The 17,543-nt window shown below is 36.6% G+C and overlaps 1 protein-coding gene across 2 annotated transcripts in view; it reads right to left on the bottom strand.

Annotated features, from left to right (window-relative positions):
- LOC143448936 (uncharacterized) overlaps positions 1-17,543 on the bottom strand; it is a 41,746-nt gene that overhangs the window by 10,739 nt on the left and 13,464 nt on the right. For both annotated transcript variants that reach the window (XM_076948898.1, XM_076948899.1), the window contains 14 exons: positions 14,161-14,404; positions 13,524-13,705; positions 13,371-13,436; positions 12,990-13,187; positions 12,196-12,264; positions 11,920-12,096; positions 11,728-11,793; positions 11,391-11,582; positions 5,379-5,447; positions 5,158-5,310; positions 1,951-2,016; positions 1,668-1,859; positions 1,483-1,551; positions 1,244-1,393 (listed from right to left, as the gene is read on the bottom strand). In XM_076948898.1, the coding sequence (XP_076805013.1) occupies positions 1,244-1,393; positions 1,483-1,551; positions 1,668-1,859; positions 1,951-2,016; positions 5,158-5,310; positions 5,379-5,447; positions 11,391-11,582; positions 11,728-11,793; positions 11,920-12,096; positions 12,196-12,264; positions 12,990-13,187; positions 13,371-13,436; positions 13,524-13,705; positions 14,161-14,404 (1,893 nt within the window). The remainder of the gene's footprint in view (positions 1-1,243; positions 1,394-1,482; positions 1,552-1,667; positions 1,860-1,950; positions 2,017-5,157; positions 5,311-5,378; positions 5,448-11,390; positions 11,583-11,727; positions 11,794-11,919; positions 12,097-12,195; positions 12,265-12,989; positions 13,188-13,370; positions 13,437-13,523; positions 13,706-14,160; positions 14,405-17,543) is intronic.

Raw genomic sequence — 17,543 nt, 5'->3', positions numbered from 1 at the left:
CAACGATTATATGTGCAAGACGACAATATTCGGATGGCACTGAAAATGCTCCTTGCTCTTGCCTTTCTACCAGTGGATGAAGTGAGCGATGCCTTTGATCAATTGGTGGCAGACTACCCACCAGAAGTAATGCCTCTCGTAAATTACTTCGAAGACAACTACGTGGTCCGAAGAAACAGACGGGGAGACAGACGACAGCCATTGTTTCCCGTACATATGTGGAGTGTGAAAGTCAGACAAGATGCGGGACTGCCACGAACCAACAACCAGCTAGAGAGTTGGCACAATGCGTTTCAGGGATCAACGGAAACACATCATCCTTCCATCTTTCGATTCATCGAAGCTTTAAGACGGGAGGAAGCCCTTCAACGGGCAAACCGAACCCAGCTACTACAAGGCAGAGACCTGACTCAGCGAATGAAAAGATACGTGACAATGAACACACGAATCACTGTTGTACAGCAAAATCAAGGCCAGTATGATCTGCGGCAGTTCCTTCGAGCCCTTGCTCGCAATTTAGAAATAAACGTGTCTTGATTTTTATTGCATTTTTATTGCATTTTAATTTTATTTTATTGCTTTTTAAATCATGTGACTTCATGTGACTATGGATAGTCCAAATAAAATGTTGTTTTAAAGTCCCTTTTGGTTTCAATCTTTCACTACGCAGTATTTGCCTGTTTCTGCGTGCATACATGTGTAGAGAGGTGTGGGGGATGGAAGTGCGTGTGCGCGTAAGCCTTGGATTTAATAAAAGAAGTGAGGTCGCTGTTTTAAATGAATCGCTGTCGTGTAGTCGCTCTATTGACAGTCGCTGTTTTAAATGAATCGCTGTCTTGTGGTCGCTCTATTGATAGTCGCTGTTCTGACAGTCGCTATTATGAACGCGAGCCTTTGTTGGCTTGCATTAGGCTGTGCTGTCGGCAGTGGCATAGCTTAGTAATTTGTCGCCGTTAAACTTCAACTTCAAGTAGTTTAAACAATGGCATACACAGCAACCATTGTTTGTCACAATGGTTTAATGCAGTTAAATGGTCAATTGATGAGTACCTGAACACCTGATGTACATTGCATATATATACTGGATACGAAAAGTAATTACGACAACTGATTATACTGCTCTTTGAATTTGACACCCACGAAATGTGCCAACCGGGGTGGTCCGTCCCTTCTGTTGCACCACCAAGTTATCCAGTAAAATGCATCATAATCAAAAGTAGTACTTACAACTGCTTGTACTAACCACAAATTCCTCATTCTTTTTGTATTCATTAAAGACTTTATTCCTTTTTTTATCCAACTTATCAGAATACTCCTCATAAAAATATTTATCATATGGGCTTCGCTTTTCATAATCTGTCTTTGCAAGTTCAACCGCTTTTGGATGATGTTTCTTTAAAACAATGAAGCAATGTTAAACAATTTTACATGAACAAAATTTTGTCAATAACAAATTACAACAAAGCCAACTTTAAACTTCACCTGCAAATATCCTTTATAGTTTGACAAAACAGCCTCAAGAAGGTTTTCATATTGGTCACGAAGGTTTCTCTATGTAATAGTTTTGCAGATTAAAATTAAATTGTTCAAAACATTGACATGAATGGCACCTGGGTTATAATATGAAAACAAAATTATATAATTACGAAACCAGTTTGATCAAAGACCTTTTCTACATCCAGTGCTTGCTTCTTGGAAACAGAACTTTCTTGAAGATTTTCCATCAACAATTCCTTAATTTCTTTTTGAAGATCTTTAAACGATGTGGTGAACTCTTTATCAAAATCCTGCAGAATCTTGGTTCGAATATTATTTTCTTTTTTTTTGAATTCTTCATCTTTGCAAATAGCACCTTGGTCCTGCAAATGCAGTTGTTTAGATATACAAGACTATTGGTTGTAAAAATATATGTATCTTTATGATGTAATCATATCAATACAGTGAACATACCATGAAGGCATTATATCTTTTGTGTAATCTTTCAATTATTTCTTTTCCTTTTAACTCATCTGATATCTATATCAAACACAAATTAGGACAATGGGTGGTTAAAAGATCATACCAAACAACATTCACATCAACCTTTAGCACTGATAAAATTTTTATATACCGCACCATACAGAAAGTATGCTATGTACTTTACTTAGTAGCCATGAAATTAAAACTGATTTCAACAATATGAGACCCTTTACAATTTACTTTCCAAGTCTAAATTAATAGCATTCTGCTTCAATAAACAACATTTTCACATATAAGCAACAGATAGTACAGTAGAAGCCGCTTAATAAATCTACGTACAGTATAATTAATAAAAAATCCAATTGTCTGTTCAAACTAATTTGCTTAAAACAGAATTTTTTATTTAACAATATCGCTGTGATCACGAATTTTCGTTTTTTTCTTGTGTTGCGATTACCTTTAACTTTCTGTAACGCTAGTTGCCGCCAGAGGTTTCCCACAAAATTTCCTCCACATGTTTTCTTCGCTTTAAGGAGTTCTTTCAGACAGTTTAATCGTTTGTACACCGGTGGGTCAAATCCCGTTAAACACAAACTATATTGTAGTCAGCGTGATTTGACCCACCAGTGTGTTGCATAATTTTAAGCAACTTATAGAGCAGGGGTGGCCAGACCTGCTTCATGCTCGAGTCGCATATAAGAAATCCAAGTTTTAAAAGAGCCGCAACACAAACACAATAAAAAATACGAATTTATTCACTCACAACGAAGTGTAGCTATTGATAAACATTGGTGCTGCGTGGTGATACTATAAGTCTCCACCTGGGTTTCACCAATTCTTTTTGCAATTATTGGTGTAATGGTAACCGAGACTTAAAACTAGGTCAGCCCTGACGTACAGCTCCAAACTGACAGTTTACTTAACTACAGCGTACAAGTTAGCACACTTCTGTATAACAATGTCCTTTTTGGAGTGTAATTTGATTATTACTAACAATGAGTCCATTGTTACTAGGTAATCTGATCAAACAACTCGTCTAGACCGGGAAAATGCATGTCTAATTCAACAATGCAAATTCATTCAAGAGCCGCAATTAAAGGCTCAAAGAGCCGCAGTTTGGCCACCCCTGTTATAAAGTAAAGCTTAACTATTTGCTTGTGTGATAGATCGTAAGTAATATATTGCGAGTAATTTCTATTTCGATTGTTTCAAAATGAATCCTGCATCGTTTTATGGTAGAAGTGCTGCTAATTTTGAGGAATCTTCAGATGAGGACTTTAGTTCAGATGAAGAGGAGTCAGAAGATGATGATTCGGAAGATTCGTCGACATCAGATGTTGCAACCATCACAGGCATGGTAGACGGTACTTCTGGTTTAGCCACGCTACAAAATAGTTGGACTGCTACCAGTGTTGGGCAGAGGAATTTTGGATTCACTGGTCAAGAAGCTTTGCGCATTCAGGCTGAACCTTCACACAAAGGCAAAGTTTGGCCAATAGACGTATTTAGTGTATTTATATGAGATGACATCATTAGTCATTAGGTGAGAGAAACAAATCGTTACGCTTGTCAGGTCATTGCAAGAAACTCTGTAAAAAGCCATTCACGATTAAATTCCTGGAAACCTACCTCCTCATCTGAAGTCAAGACGTTCATAGGAATTCTTTTTATATGGGAATACACAAACTTCCCGAAATAGCACTGTAATGGTCGAAAAGCAAGCTGTATGATGGCAGATTGATTCCAAGTGTGATGCAAATCGACAAACTTTTGCTTCTGCTTAGAGCCTTAGAATGTTCCATTTTGCTGGCAATACAGCATTTGATGCTCCAGTTCATCGATTGCATAAAATACAACCTCTATACGATGCACTGATAGAGAAATTTACGCATGACACACTGATGGGTCGCATTGTCGTGAACGTGAAAAAAACAGTAATTTTTTCGTATGACCCACCGGTTGGTCACAACGCAGTGAATGTGTTAAAAAACGATTTGAAAATCTTCGGTTATTAATCACTATTAATATTAATATGTTTTGATAAAACGGTTTCAAGATTGAAGTTGTGAAGATTGAAATCAACATTTATCGTTGAAAGATATTTTCACCGAAACAAACCAAGCCGCGATGATTTTCCATGTGAGGTGGAAACAAAGTTTGTCATATTAGCGGCTGTAAAAACAACGACTCACAAACAGTAACCGTATCTAAACAAAGACAGATAAAATAAGATTTGAAAAAAGGATCCACATCGAATTAGTTACTGTAAAAAAGAAAATAATACAAAATTAAAATGTTGAAAAAAATGATGAATAGCTACACTTCATGTGGAGCAAAAAGTGTAAAATATTCGCCTGATAGTGTTAAATTCAAAGAAAACGATAACAAACTGAATGTGCAATAAAAATTTCTTAAACCACCAATCCAAACGAAACCGAGATGGTGAAGTCAAACATGGCACATAAAATTGGAAATAAAGAGTAGAAGTTGCCATATTCACAACACAATAGCTGTTTTGATATGTTCGTTCTTTTTAAGTAGCTGCCTTGACAGTTGTTGATATGACCTTTGTCATTCTGAACCCAGTTGTTTCCTTTGTATTGAATAAAGGTTTGGTGGCATTTTTACCATACAGATTAGTTGTTGTCTAGCTGGTCTAGGTGAGCCGGTGTCGTGCTAAATTTGTTCTGGGCATTCTGATGTAAAAGCTTCGCATGACTCAGCGTAAGTTTCTTGATTAAAAACCTTGTACTCTCGGTGAGTTTATGACCTTGTCTGTTTCCCCAAAACCCGAGGACAATCTTCAAGGTTTTTGAGTGAAAAACTTACTGAGTCAGGTCAAACCTCCACGCCACAATGCCCGGAACAATTTTGGAAAGACACCAGTTGATAAATGTGCAACATGCTAAATCTGAAATAAGCTAGGACTAAGTCGGATTTATCAAGCGAAGCCTGTTGCAGCTAGCATTTGTAGACATAGATGACTAATGACACCATATACAAGCAAAGTTGTTGTCTTTATATTACAAGGTTGGTAAAATTTAATGAATCTATTTGCAATTAACAAAAAAGGAACTAACTATAGTATATGCAACTAACTAACAACTATATTCATGCATGTCTTTATATGTTGCAAAGAAAATTAAAAAATCAATATTTCACCACTGACACATTATTGTACAAATTAACCAAACTAACTTTTTTCAATCGTTGCTGATTCTCAAAATGGCATTGAAATTTTTTCATATTTGCAACTAATTGTTCATAATATTCTTTATAGTAAGTTTCATCATCAGGTTTATTTTCATAAAAAGATGTCAAGGCATTCTCCATTGCATCTTTTTTGCCATCCTAATAAAAAATAAAGCATAATGTTAAAACTCCAAGTTTCAAGTTCATTGAGCCAAGTGGACATTCACCTCTAAGTCTTTTTTGTAATTGTTCAAAGTTTTATTCATCAGTTCTTCGTATTCCTTGCGAAGCGTTTTCTATAAGAAAAATTAATGTTAGAACCATAGTTGGACATCTACAATTGCTAAGATTAGAAAGTGAAGCATGCAACCAAATAGCTGGGCAGTTGGTACAAAAGCATATAACTTTTCATGCGACTCACAATCATAGACACCTTAAATCAGCGGTTCCCAACCTGTGGGTCGCGACCCCAACTGGGGTCGCCTGACAATTTGCCTGGGGTCACCTGAGGCCTTCTGAAAAGTTTAGAAATTTAGAAAATTAACTCTTAACAATGGGCAGCTCACCACAGAGCGCATCGTGATTTTACTATACTAGACAAACCAGAACACCCTGGGCCTCATTACAGGATTTTCGTTTAATAATGGCAAATATGCTCGGAAAGCAAGATTTTAACGGCAGTTTCATTTAATTCAGTTAATTCATTACGTCACAAAGGCCTTTGAATGAAAATACCATGAAACCATGAAAACCATGAAAATAACAATTTAATTGCTGATTCCTGAAATGCATTTAAGCAAAAGTTGGACTTGAGGTAGCGATTTTTGTTGATATTTGTGAGAAAAAAAGTTAAATCTTCAAACATTGAGCAGTCAGGAAGCATGTTGAGAGCTAGGCTATTATTTTTGCATCAGTTGATAGCCTAGGCAAGCCAGTGTAGGCTTACTATTGAATTCCCGGCATCAACCATAGGTAGCCTACGATAGCTAGCCTAGCCTACAGAACTTTCAAAAGCGACTGATAACATTTGCTAGACTTAAAAAAAAGCAAAAAAAGTACCCGTTGGAAAGAGTTTAAGAATAACGGGCGCCATAAACTAAAATTTATTTTGTAAAATTTCAGATTTCCCATGATGAATCGAGAGACAAGTATTAGGCCTAGGAAAAGAAAATATTGTGAGGAATTTTTGAAGTATGGATTTACTTTCATAGTTGACGCAGGAATTGAAAAGCCACAATGTGTCATTTGCAACACAATTATGTCAGCCGAATCGATGAAGCCCAACAAAATGAAACGCCATTTTGACGCTAAGCATCCAAACTTTGCGGGCAAGGATGTCCAGTATTTTAAGAACAAAGCTGATTGTGTCCAAAAAAACAGGCTGGATTCTGGCGGCAAGTACCAACAGCAAAATGTGGCAGCCATTGAAGCTTCATATTTGGTGGCTCTCAGAATCGCCAAAGCCAAGAAACCTCACACCATTGCCGAGGAGTTGCTGCTGCCAGCAACCAAAGACATTGTTCGAGTTATGCTTGGAGCTGAATATGTTAACAAACTGAATACAATATCCTTGTCTAATAACACCGTCAGTAGAAGAATAGACGACATGTCTGCTGATATTATGGAGCAAGTAATCCAGGAAATGAAATCAGCTCCACTTGGAATATTTAGTATCCAGCTTGATGAATCAACAGATGTGGCAAACTGTTCTCAGTTACTGGTTTACGTGAGGTACATTTATGAAGGTGATTTCAAAGATGAGTTTCTTTTTTGCAAACCACTTGAAACGACAACTACTGCACGCGATGTCTTTGACACAGTTGGATCATTTCTGCAAAATCATGGCATTCCTTGGGAAAATGTTTGTGGTGTTTGCACAGACGGTGCTCCAGCAATGCTGGGATGTAGGTCTGGATTTCAACGTTTGGTAATCAATGCATCACCGAAAGCCATCGGAACTCACTGTATGATTCATCGACAAGTGTTAGCAACGAAGACTTTGCCACAAGAATTCCAAGATACAATGAAAAGCGTTGTAAGTGTCGTGAATTTTGTAAAAGCTAGTGCTTCAAACAGCCGCCTATTTTCAAAAGTTTGCAGTGAGTTGGATGCATCCAATAATGTTCTGTTATTTCACACTAGTGTGAGATGGTTGTCCAGAGGCAAAGTTTTGAAACGTGTTTTTGATCTTCGTGATGAATTGAAAACATTTTTTAATCAAAAATCTAAACCACAGTTTGAAGCACTTTTCGGCGAAAAAAACCAACTTCACAAAATTGCTTACTTGGTTGACATCTTTGCAATCTTAAATGAGTTAAATTTGTCTCTCCAAGGACCAAATGCAACATGCCTAGATTTGTCAGAAAAGATCCGAGCATTCAAGTTGAAACTTCAACTTTGGCAAAAAAAATTGGATGAAAATAGAATTTACATGTTGCCGAACTTATCTGCTTTCTTTGAGGAAAATGATATTGAACAGGAAACAATGAATAGAACAATACTTTCTGTCAAAGAACACTTCAAAATTCTTGAAGAAGAAATTTCAAGATATTTTCCTAATTTACCTGACACACCATTTGCACTTGCTAGAAGCCCATTCACCATCAGAGTTGAAGATGTTCCTGAGAATGCACAAGAGGAGTTCATTGAACTCATTACCAGTGATGCAGCAAAAACTGATTTTTCTTCAATGTCAGTTACCAAATTTTGGATCAAGAGTTTGCAGTCATATCCCGTTCTGTCTGAGATCGCATTGCGCCTGATTCTTCCTTTTCCAACAACATACCTTTGTGAAACAGGCTTTTCAAGCTTGTTGGTTATCAAATCTAAATACAGGAGCAGACTTGATGCAGAAGATGATCTGCGTTGTGCTCTTGCAAAGACTGCTCCAAGGATTTCAGATCTGGCTAAAAAGAAGCAAGCACAGCCTTCTCACTGAACAAATTGTTGTGTTGATAAGTTGATTTGTTGTGTTGTTTATTTATTTAGAAGTCAAATTTAATATATAGCCTAGTAGCCTACTAGTTAGCTCCAAAAGTGCAGTGAAGGAGGATCAACTCAACTAATTTTATCCTTGGGGTCACCGCAACTTGGCAAATGTTATAAAAGGGTCACGTCACCAAAAAGGTTGGGAACCGCTGCCTTAAATAGAAGGACTGGTAACTTCTATGCTCGGTATCTGGAACTTGGGTCCCAAGTTGGAACTTGGGTCCCATCATAATTTGTGTCAAATACATGGTAAAACCTTCATTCTGGTGTCTCTTGTGAGGTTTTGAAGGGTGAGGAATTACTTTTTCATACTTTTAACCTTCTACAAGGTTATCAGAAGGTCATCTAAAGGTCAAATCACCAAAAATAGTCCAAAATCACTCAAAATATTGCATATTTTCTCACTTAAACAACTGAAACACACAATATGTTCCCCTGTGACTGAATTAAAATGTATTCATGGACAGTTTAGCCTGAATATTTCAACACGAATAATGAAATTTGTGAAACAACAATCAAAAACAACAACAAACAACAATGAAATTTGTAGAAATGAGTAATCAAAATACTTGTTGGCATATATACTAAAGATAATTGTTCAGTTTTTAGTAGAGAGTTTTTCTTTTCTTCTCAAACAGCCGAGTTGTCTTTCTTTGTCACTGTTGTCAAGCACAAATGCTTTCAAAAGAATGTTTGATAAAGTAAGACATGCTCCTTGAATTACAACCATTGGACTATCGATATGACGCAAAGCATGGCTGAGATGAGCTCGGCAGCAATGCAAGTTGCACTTACCAAACAGTTTATAGGCTGAGTGTACAAAATTTACTGTTGAGAGTAGAGGTACAGTTAGTCCACCTCTATTTAAGTTTGTGAGAAACTCCGAATTAATCTGATGGTTGTCATCATTTTCAGTTTCGATACGCAAGATATTAGCTGGATATTTGTGTTCCAAATATCCAGCTAGAAAAATACATTTATGCTTGACACTGTCATTAGATTGCACCAGGTCTTCAGTGGTGATGCCAAACTGATCATCATCAATGCAAATGTTAGAGGTGCAAGGCACATCATGAGACGCGCACGGAGTTGACTCATATTTTAAAAGTGCATGGAGATTTTTGTTTTTGCAGCTGCCTTGATATCTACAATGTCAATATAGAAATTACCTCCACTGCGTTGTCTGGCTTGACCAAAGAACTTTTCAAGGGCCTCATCAGCAAACACACCAGGTAGAACGTAGATGAAGTTGTGCTGAGTCAGCAGCAACTCTGCGGCTTCAACCTTCTGGAGGAGTGAGCAGTAACTGTAACTGAGCATAAATAAACTGGAAATGAGGCGAATCAGAACAACTCATGCTATTCAATTCTTCTACAGCACTTTTTAGATAGTCTGTATCTTTGAACTCATACTCGGTAATGCATGACAGAATTTTGTCTAACTGTGACCATTTACTGAGAAGGCTATTCTTTTGCAGACAACCAGCTTTGGAAAAATATGTTTTAGGTATGTCCTTTCCATTTTTCTCAACACATTTAAGATGCAAAAATCCAAATGACGATTGCACGCGTTGAAAATGAAGAAATTGAATAACAGAACGTCCTTTTGCATCAGTTTTAGAAATGTAAATGTCATCACTATCACAAAAAAAAAGATGATCCTTTGGGAAATGCTGCTTGATGTCATTACAAAAAGAAGAAAAGTCAGCTATCTTATCCAGGCCTTCAGTACGGAATCGTTCCTTTTCAGCTCTCGCCTCTGCTGAAGCAGTTCTAGGCCTAGTTCTGGGTGCTGAGGAGACCTGCTTTAAGCATGACTTTAAAACTCCAGGGAAAATGGACGGTGGTTGGCTTGGTCTTTTTCCACCTTTAACTGAAATCCATTCACAGTCAAAATGATTAGCACAAGCATAGATCTGCTTAAGCTGTAGCAAACTAAAACGTTCATTTGGCATGGCATCAATCCAGCGGTTTCGTTCTACTTCATCAGTTGGAAATGATACCACTTTAGAGTACGGTTCCTCCCTGTAATTGCCTCGACAACCATATACATTACATTTCTTAGGCATTGTGTGTTATTAACAGAGACCCCTGAAAAAACTTTGTTCCGATTATGCAATAGAAAAAAAGAAAAGTTGCTTTAAAAAATTACCCTACTCTATCGGCATTGCCATAGCCTATAATTGGTTTCATCGTCACATGTGCTTATTTATCAGCTATTGAAGCAGTTAGAAAGCTTTAAAGTCACATATGCTTGTCTGCATGCCTTATTTTAAATATTAATAGTTCTTTTCCAAAATTCAAAAGATTCGCGGCACACCTGAGAATCTGTGGCGGCACACTAGTATCTATGATTGGGACCCAAGTTCCGTAACCCGAGAGTGCGAGTTACTAGTCCTTCTATTTAAGGTGTCTATGCTCACAATACACATTTTATGATAAGAACCTAACACATACTTTTTACAAGAATGGCAAATATAATTATTTCATTTGCCTGAGAAAATATCAGGTGATCTATGCTTACTTCAAACTATGATATTTAAAAAACCAATCAAACATTTGCTGCTAATAAAATTGTGTAATTTTATCCAACCTCTTTTGACCTACGACAGGGGTCGGCAACCTTTTGCTAGTCACGGGCCAAATGTCGAGTTTACAACTCTTTGGCGGGCCGGAAATTTCATTAATACTATAATTCACACTCACTTCAGTATATTATGCTACATTGCTGCAATCTCAATCATACCAATCACAAGAAGAGCAAAATATATGTTTTCACACTTCAACAACACAGCATTAATGTGACACTGCATCTCTGTTTGTATCTATAACGACTCGTCTAGCCTACAGACAATCTCGTACTTAGTACGAGATACTAGATACTAGTCTACCGCCTTCGCACCAGTTTTATGGTGTAATAGACTACTACGACGTTCTTATGGCGTAACAATACCCTAATTTTTTCAAACTGTGCTAACACTGCAGTTTGAAACTCAATAAAAAAGGGCGGGCCGTATTCTTGTGATAACTAATTAATGTGTCTCGGGCCAGACGATTTCGCATGGCGGGCCGGATCCGGCCCGCGGGCCGTAGGTTGCCGACCCCTGACCTATGACAACAAACACAAAATGGACCAAATATAAAAAGTATAACTAATATGTTAATGCTTTGCACATTACTGTAAATTACTTAAGTAATGGATAAATCTGTCATAAAATATCTTACAAAAGCAAAAAAAAATTGTAATCAAACCTCTTTTTCCAGCCTTTTGTATTGACAATTTCTAAAAGACTGTTCTAGCATTTCAACCAGCCGCATTCTGAGCTCATGATGAAGATGGTCATAGCGTGTTTCAAACAGTTGTTCGTAATTTTGGAGAATGTTGCTTTGGAACCTTTCATGGCTGGTTTCTAAACCTTCTTCTGTGCAATGACCTAAATCATCCTAAAAATAAAGTACAGTATATGCTGATTAAAACAAAGCTTTCTAAATGTTTTTTAATTAATGCTAATTAACTAACAGCACATGAGTAAAAATGAAACTTAAAAAAGATTTTGCAAGAAACATAAAATTCAACAAGAAAGCAAACCATCCAAGTGTTGTACTGCTGTTGCAAATGTTCAATAATTCCTGTTCCTCTTATTTCTTCTTTTCTCTAATGAAAAAGTTAACACTGATATTTAATATTTTGACGCTGTAATTACTCGTAATTTTTCTTCCAACAATGGAACCAAATGCTTGCATTAAATCACTAAAAAGAAGTAATCTATATAGCACATACCTTGTGAATTTCTTTTTCTTTCACCTTCAATGATGAATTGAATGGATTCAACTTCAATTCTTCAATGATCTTCATGCGTGACTTCAGTTTTTCTTCATATTGATGATAACGGGGTTTATCAGAAAAGAATTTCCGAAAATCTTCATCTACTCTTTCTTTAGCTGAAGGATCCTTTTCCTGAAAAAGAATTGGCCATTAAGTTATCCCAAGTTCTCAACAAACTTTTTCGGTTGCAACACAACCACACAAACCTTAGCATACAACAATGGTACCAACCTTTAAAAGCCTTTCATAGTTTCTAACGATTTGCAACAAATTCTCATTGTACTGAAGGTGTAGAATAGTCTGAAAAGTGGACAAAAAGATTGCTAAAAATGGTGTACCGACACTTAATCACGCGACACATAATCACTAGGACACTTAATCACGCAACACATAATCACTAGGACACTTAATCACGCAATTGCTAATAATGCAGAAATTTCCAATATAGAAAAGAGCTTGTGTATATCGGCACCTCAAAGGGGTTTGAAAAAAGTGTCGTGAAACACAACTGCCGAACAATTTATGAGATAACAATCACTCAAACAAACCAATCGCTACAGAACTTGCAAACTACTCTAAAACAAACAACTTCTCACATCCTTGACACAGTCATTGTTAAAACTCAGTTTGCACTTCACTAAAATAACCGTATAAATTATGAAATCAACTTGTTTAGTTTTGCCTTTTTAATCAGATCTGATTAATTATATTAGTTTACATTTGCATTGATATGTTGTAAAGATTATTGTCTGGACGTGTAGAATGAATAATGTTTACAAAATCAAAAAAAAATAAAGGAATTGATTAAACATGTGTTTTTAACAAGATTCCTTAGTTTTTTAACAGTATCATCTTAAGCAGCCATGAGTTATCAAACATCATAAAAAAAGACTATTTACATTAATCATCAGATATCATAAAAAAAGAGTATTTTCAAGTTTGTTTCCTTATGCAAACTGCTTTTAGGGTTTAAATAAAAACGAAATATGTGATACATACAAGCGTCACAATCCCATGTATAACACCTGATTTGCTTGCCAACTACCCAAGTGCTTCTGAAAAATGTATTTTATTTCCTTCTCCAAGCGCTCTTTGTATGGTTCTTTATGATTTTTGTGCAGTGCAGCAGAATCTTTATCGTAATCTTGTAGTGCCTTTTGTCTGGCTTCCTTATGCTTCAAATTAAGGACTGACTTCTCACATTTACTTTTGATGACGGTTTCCTAAACAAATTGTTGAATTACAGCATATTACAAGAAGTTAAAAATCTTGAAGAATGATAGAAGAGTCATAATAATAAATTTCTGAGAACAGTTGTAGCAGACTTACCATTATTTTGTATTATGATAAAATGCTTAACGAAACTTAAGTGCTACACTAGATTGTATTTTACAGGTTCAAATTACCAGAGTTGTGCCATATTCTCGTAGTATCCTCTGCATTAAAGTTTGACCTTTTGCCATGCTAATTCCCTGAAGTAGTTAAGTAAAGCATTTCAAGTAATATCAATTTGTTAAAACGAATCTAAATATTTCAATCTCAAGCCACCGACAAAATACCTCCATTGCAGATGCAGGGTTTTCAATGTCATTGGTTTGAAATAAGTCAAAAAGCTTGCTTGTAAAATTCAACAACTCTTCACCAACAATATCTTTTTGCCCAACTTTCAACGGAATCGTGAAATCATCAATGAGGATACGAAGAAAATGATGTATTTCATCTCGGAACTCATCATCCATGTCTATGTCAATATAAAAATGTTTAAATAAATATTGACCATGAAAACAACATTCCACGGAATTAGTTATTTGAGATAAATATATAAAAAGATACAAAAGAATCCAGACAAAATGCATTTTCAAAATAAATAAAAAAGTTACAAATTATCAGCATCCATTTGTCAAAATGTGTGTAAAGTAGAATTTCAACAATCATCATATTATAATATGATAGATAACTATCTATTGTGACAATGTCGCTTTTTTAAATTGCTATTAGTCCGCTTACGAAAAAAATTTTAGGTTTAATAAATTTTAAGCAGAAGTAAAGAAAGTTGTTATGTTTCGTTTTAAAGTTATAGTCAGTTTTAGAATGTTGTAAAGTATAGTAGTAGTCATACAGTAGTACTGTAGTAAACAGTACAGTAGTCTACGATAGTTTTAAAGTTTTATTTCCCTGTTTATTGTGACAACTCACCTTTTACACGGATGGAAGTTCCTGGTTTCTTTGGTCTTCCTCTATCAATTACTTTTCCAGGATGAGGAAGCAAGACACAGTTTGTTGAGGTGAAAGCGTTTCTTATCTGATCTCTCACCATAATTATGTCAGGATCATTGCCTTCGTAGTGGAAGGCTTCCTGTTCCAAGTACTTGTCACCTCCCTCTTTACCGAACGGAAAATAATCTTCACCCTTCCAATCACGAATCAGGAAAAGTAGAGTCTGCAAACATGACATCATAAATATAATCAATACAAAGATGTTTAACAATTGTTTCAAGCGGAGTGTTGAACCAATACCAAACTCGAATCTGTGAACTGATTTTAGTGAATATGTTTATGTTTAATATTTTTCTGAAGTCAAACCGAACCAACCCAAACAAAACAGCAAAAAGAAATGAACAAAATATTAAACAGGAATGAACCACCTCGATGAACGTGTATCACAACCACCTAAAAACGGTCTGAAATTTCTTCTATTGCGACGTATAATATTCTGTTTCACTAACACAATCAATCCAGTATCTAAACTATGACTTCAACATGACTGGCCGACTAGTGCACGACTCATGATGCAAAAACTTTGCGGGCTCTAATACTTGGAAATTAGTTTGAATACTTTGTTAAATGTAACATTAAATGCTGCTGTTTGTAATATTATTAACTTATATATGATAATTGGTAAACAAAACCACAATTGTCATTGATAATCATAAATTTACTGTATGCCATGCCGATGTTTGGAAATAGTAATGCAGTGAGGACTTCTTAATTTCAGTTTTTTGTTATCGGGAAAAGTGTGCATTTATGGAAATTGGAGCTGTCGTAGTATTTTCATCTATAAAAACGGTTAATTTGTATAATTTTCACTAAGGTAACAACCGAACGTGTTATTGGCTCAACTTTTCAGTTTGCCCAAAACCGAAATGACACAAAACAAACCGTATGGAAAATCTTGAACACAGCCAAGTCAGACTGCTTCATGTTTGTTTATCTTGTTATTTTTACCATTGTAAAATAATGGATGACATAAGACATAGTTGATAAAAAATGCCTCCTTCAAGTCTCAAAAACATTATAAAATGTCTTGACATGTATTTTCATATTCATTCAAACAGTAGCTGCCAATTTATGGCGTACACTTTTAAAACATCATATCCAAAGATTCCATAAAATTGCACACAAAGATTTAGAAATCCTATATACCTGACTATTACATGTTTTCCTTGTACAGTATAGGTTTTAGGTAGATGGTAGGTAAAGGTTTGAATGAAGGTAAAGGATCTGAATGAAGAAAACCTGTGGGATAACATACTAGAATCTAAGGAAAATGTTGGACCCGTAAAGGAAATCACAGTTTAGGAGGTTGGGAGAGCAATGTACAAAATGAAAATAGGTAAAGCAGCTGGTCCAAGTTGTGTGCCAATAGAAGCAATTCGGCTATGTAATGTGGAGAGCATCTTAGCAAAGATTGGTAATGGTATGATGAATGGGAAGGGAATGCCTGCAAGTTGGAAAATGAGTGTGTTGGTTCCTTTGTACAAAGGGAAGGGAGATGTGAAGGAATGTACCAGTTATAGAAGCTTGAAAATGCTTGAACATGCAATGAAGGTTTTGGAAAGAGTTTTCGAGGAGCGAATTCGTGAGAGAGTTGAAATTAGTGAGATCAAAATGGATTTTATGCCAGGAAAAGGTACAGTGGATGCCATGTTTGCTGTGAGACAATTGATAGAAAAATACAAAAAGGTTGGAAAGGAGCTGTATTTCATGTTTTTTGATTTGGAGAGGCCTTTGACCGTGTTCCCAGAGAAGTGAATTGGTGGGCAGTGAGGAATAAGGGTGTGATGGAACCAGAAGTTAGAGCGGTGATGGAGATGTATAAAGAAGCTGAGACATTCGTGAAACTCGAAGGCGAAATGTTAGAATGGTTTAAGGTAGAAGTGGGGGTCCACCAGGGTTCAGTGCTAAGCCCATTGCTTTTCGTAATTGTTATGGATGCTCTGACACATGATTTGGAAACAACAATGGAAGAGTTCTTGTATGCTGACGATTTAGTTCTCATAGGAGATAGCTGGAAAGAGGTGGAGGAGAAGTTTGTTAGATGGAAAAGCGCACTGGAAAGCAATGGTTTGAAGGTGAACATCAATAAAACCAAAGCGATGAGAATTGGTAGAAAATCGCCAGGGGGATTAGTCAGTACTGTTGATCCATGCGCAATTTGCGGGAAGAGCGTAGGGAGAAATTCCATTCAATGCAGAAAGTGCAAGTATTGAGTGCTAAAAAGATGTTCAGGTATAAATGGAAGGCTGACGAGTGGAAGGAATTTCGAATGTGGCAGATGTAAAGGTTGTATTAGTGATGAAGAAGAGGAGAAATATGTGAAATTGGGAAGTGATGAGATCGAGCTTGTGAAGGAGTTTCGTTATTTGGGGGATATGATAGGGGAAAATGACAGTACTGGCAGGGCAGTAACGGCAAGAATACGCGCTAGTTGGAAAAAGTTTAAGGAATTGTCTGGTACACTCTGTGGCAGACTACTCTCTACCAATCTGAAAGGAAGGCTGTATAAAGCATGTGTAAGAAGTGTGATGTGCTATGGAGCTGAATGCTGGGCGATGAAGAAGGCTGATATCAGGCGAATGCAGACGACAGAAATGAGGATGATTCGAATGATGTGTGGTAAGTCACTACGAGATGGGATTACCAATGATGTGCTAAGAGGGTGGACAGGTGTTGAAGATATTGAAGAACATCTTAGAGGGCATCATCTGAGATGGCTAGGGCACATTGAGCGAATGAATGAGGAGAGCTTAATAAGAAGAGTACAACATAAGATGATTGAGGGAAAGGTGAAAAGGGGAAGACCAAAGAAAACATGGGAAGAGACGGTGAAGGATGATATAAGAAGGAGAGGTTTGAAGATCAAGGATGCCATCGACAGGGGAAAGTGGAGGCGTCGCTGTAGACAACTGGTTGACCTTGATAGTTTCGGGATGAAGACCAGGCCTGAACAACAGGCGAATGGAAGATGAGATGATGATGTAGGTAAAGGTTTGTCATGGTCATGGTCATACTAGGTTGTAGATTATAGGCTTGTGGGTGCACACACAGGTTAGCGCATGGCATGTGCATATCGCAAATAATTTACTGTGACAACTTTCTATTTTTTAACACTTCTCATTGTGAAACACTGTTATGTCCAAATGTTAAATGCTTGTAGCATAGTAACCAGCGATACCAATTTGAACTGGAATAGAAATATCCAAATAGTTATCTTAACTGCAGAAATAGTTTTCCAGCTGAGATTCGATGCCATATTATACACAACTAAATATTGTGGATAGTAATTGTTCATGATTACT

The sequence above is a fragment of the Clavelina lepadiformis genome, chromosome 3 (assembly GCF_947623445.1).
Source record: "Clavelina lepadiformis chromosome 3, kaClaLepa1.1, whole genome shotgun sequence".
NCBI lineage: Eukaryota > Metazoa > Chordata > Ascidiacea > Aplousobranchia > Clavelinidae > Clavelina > Clavelina lepadiformis.
The sequence above is the reverse complement of the archived record's forward strand: the minus strand, read 5'-3'. Positions and strand labels throughout refer to the sequence as shown.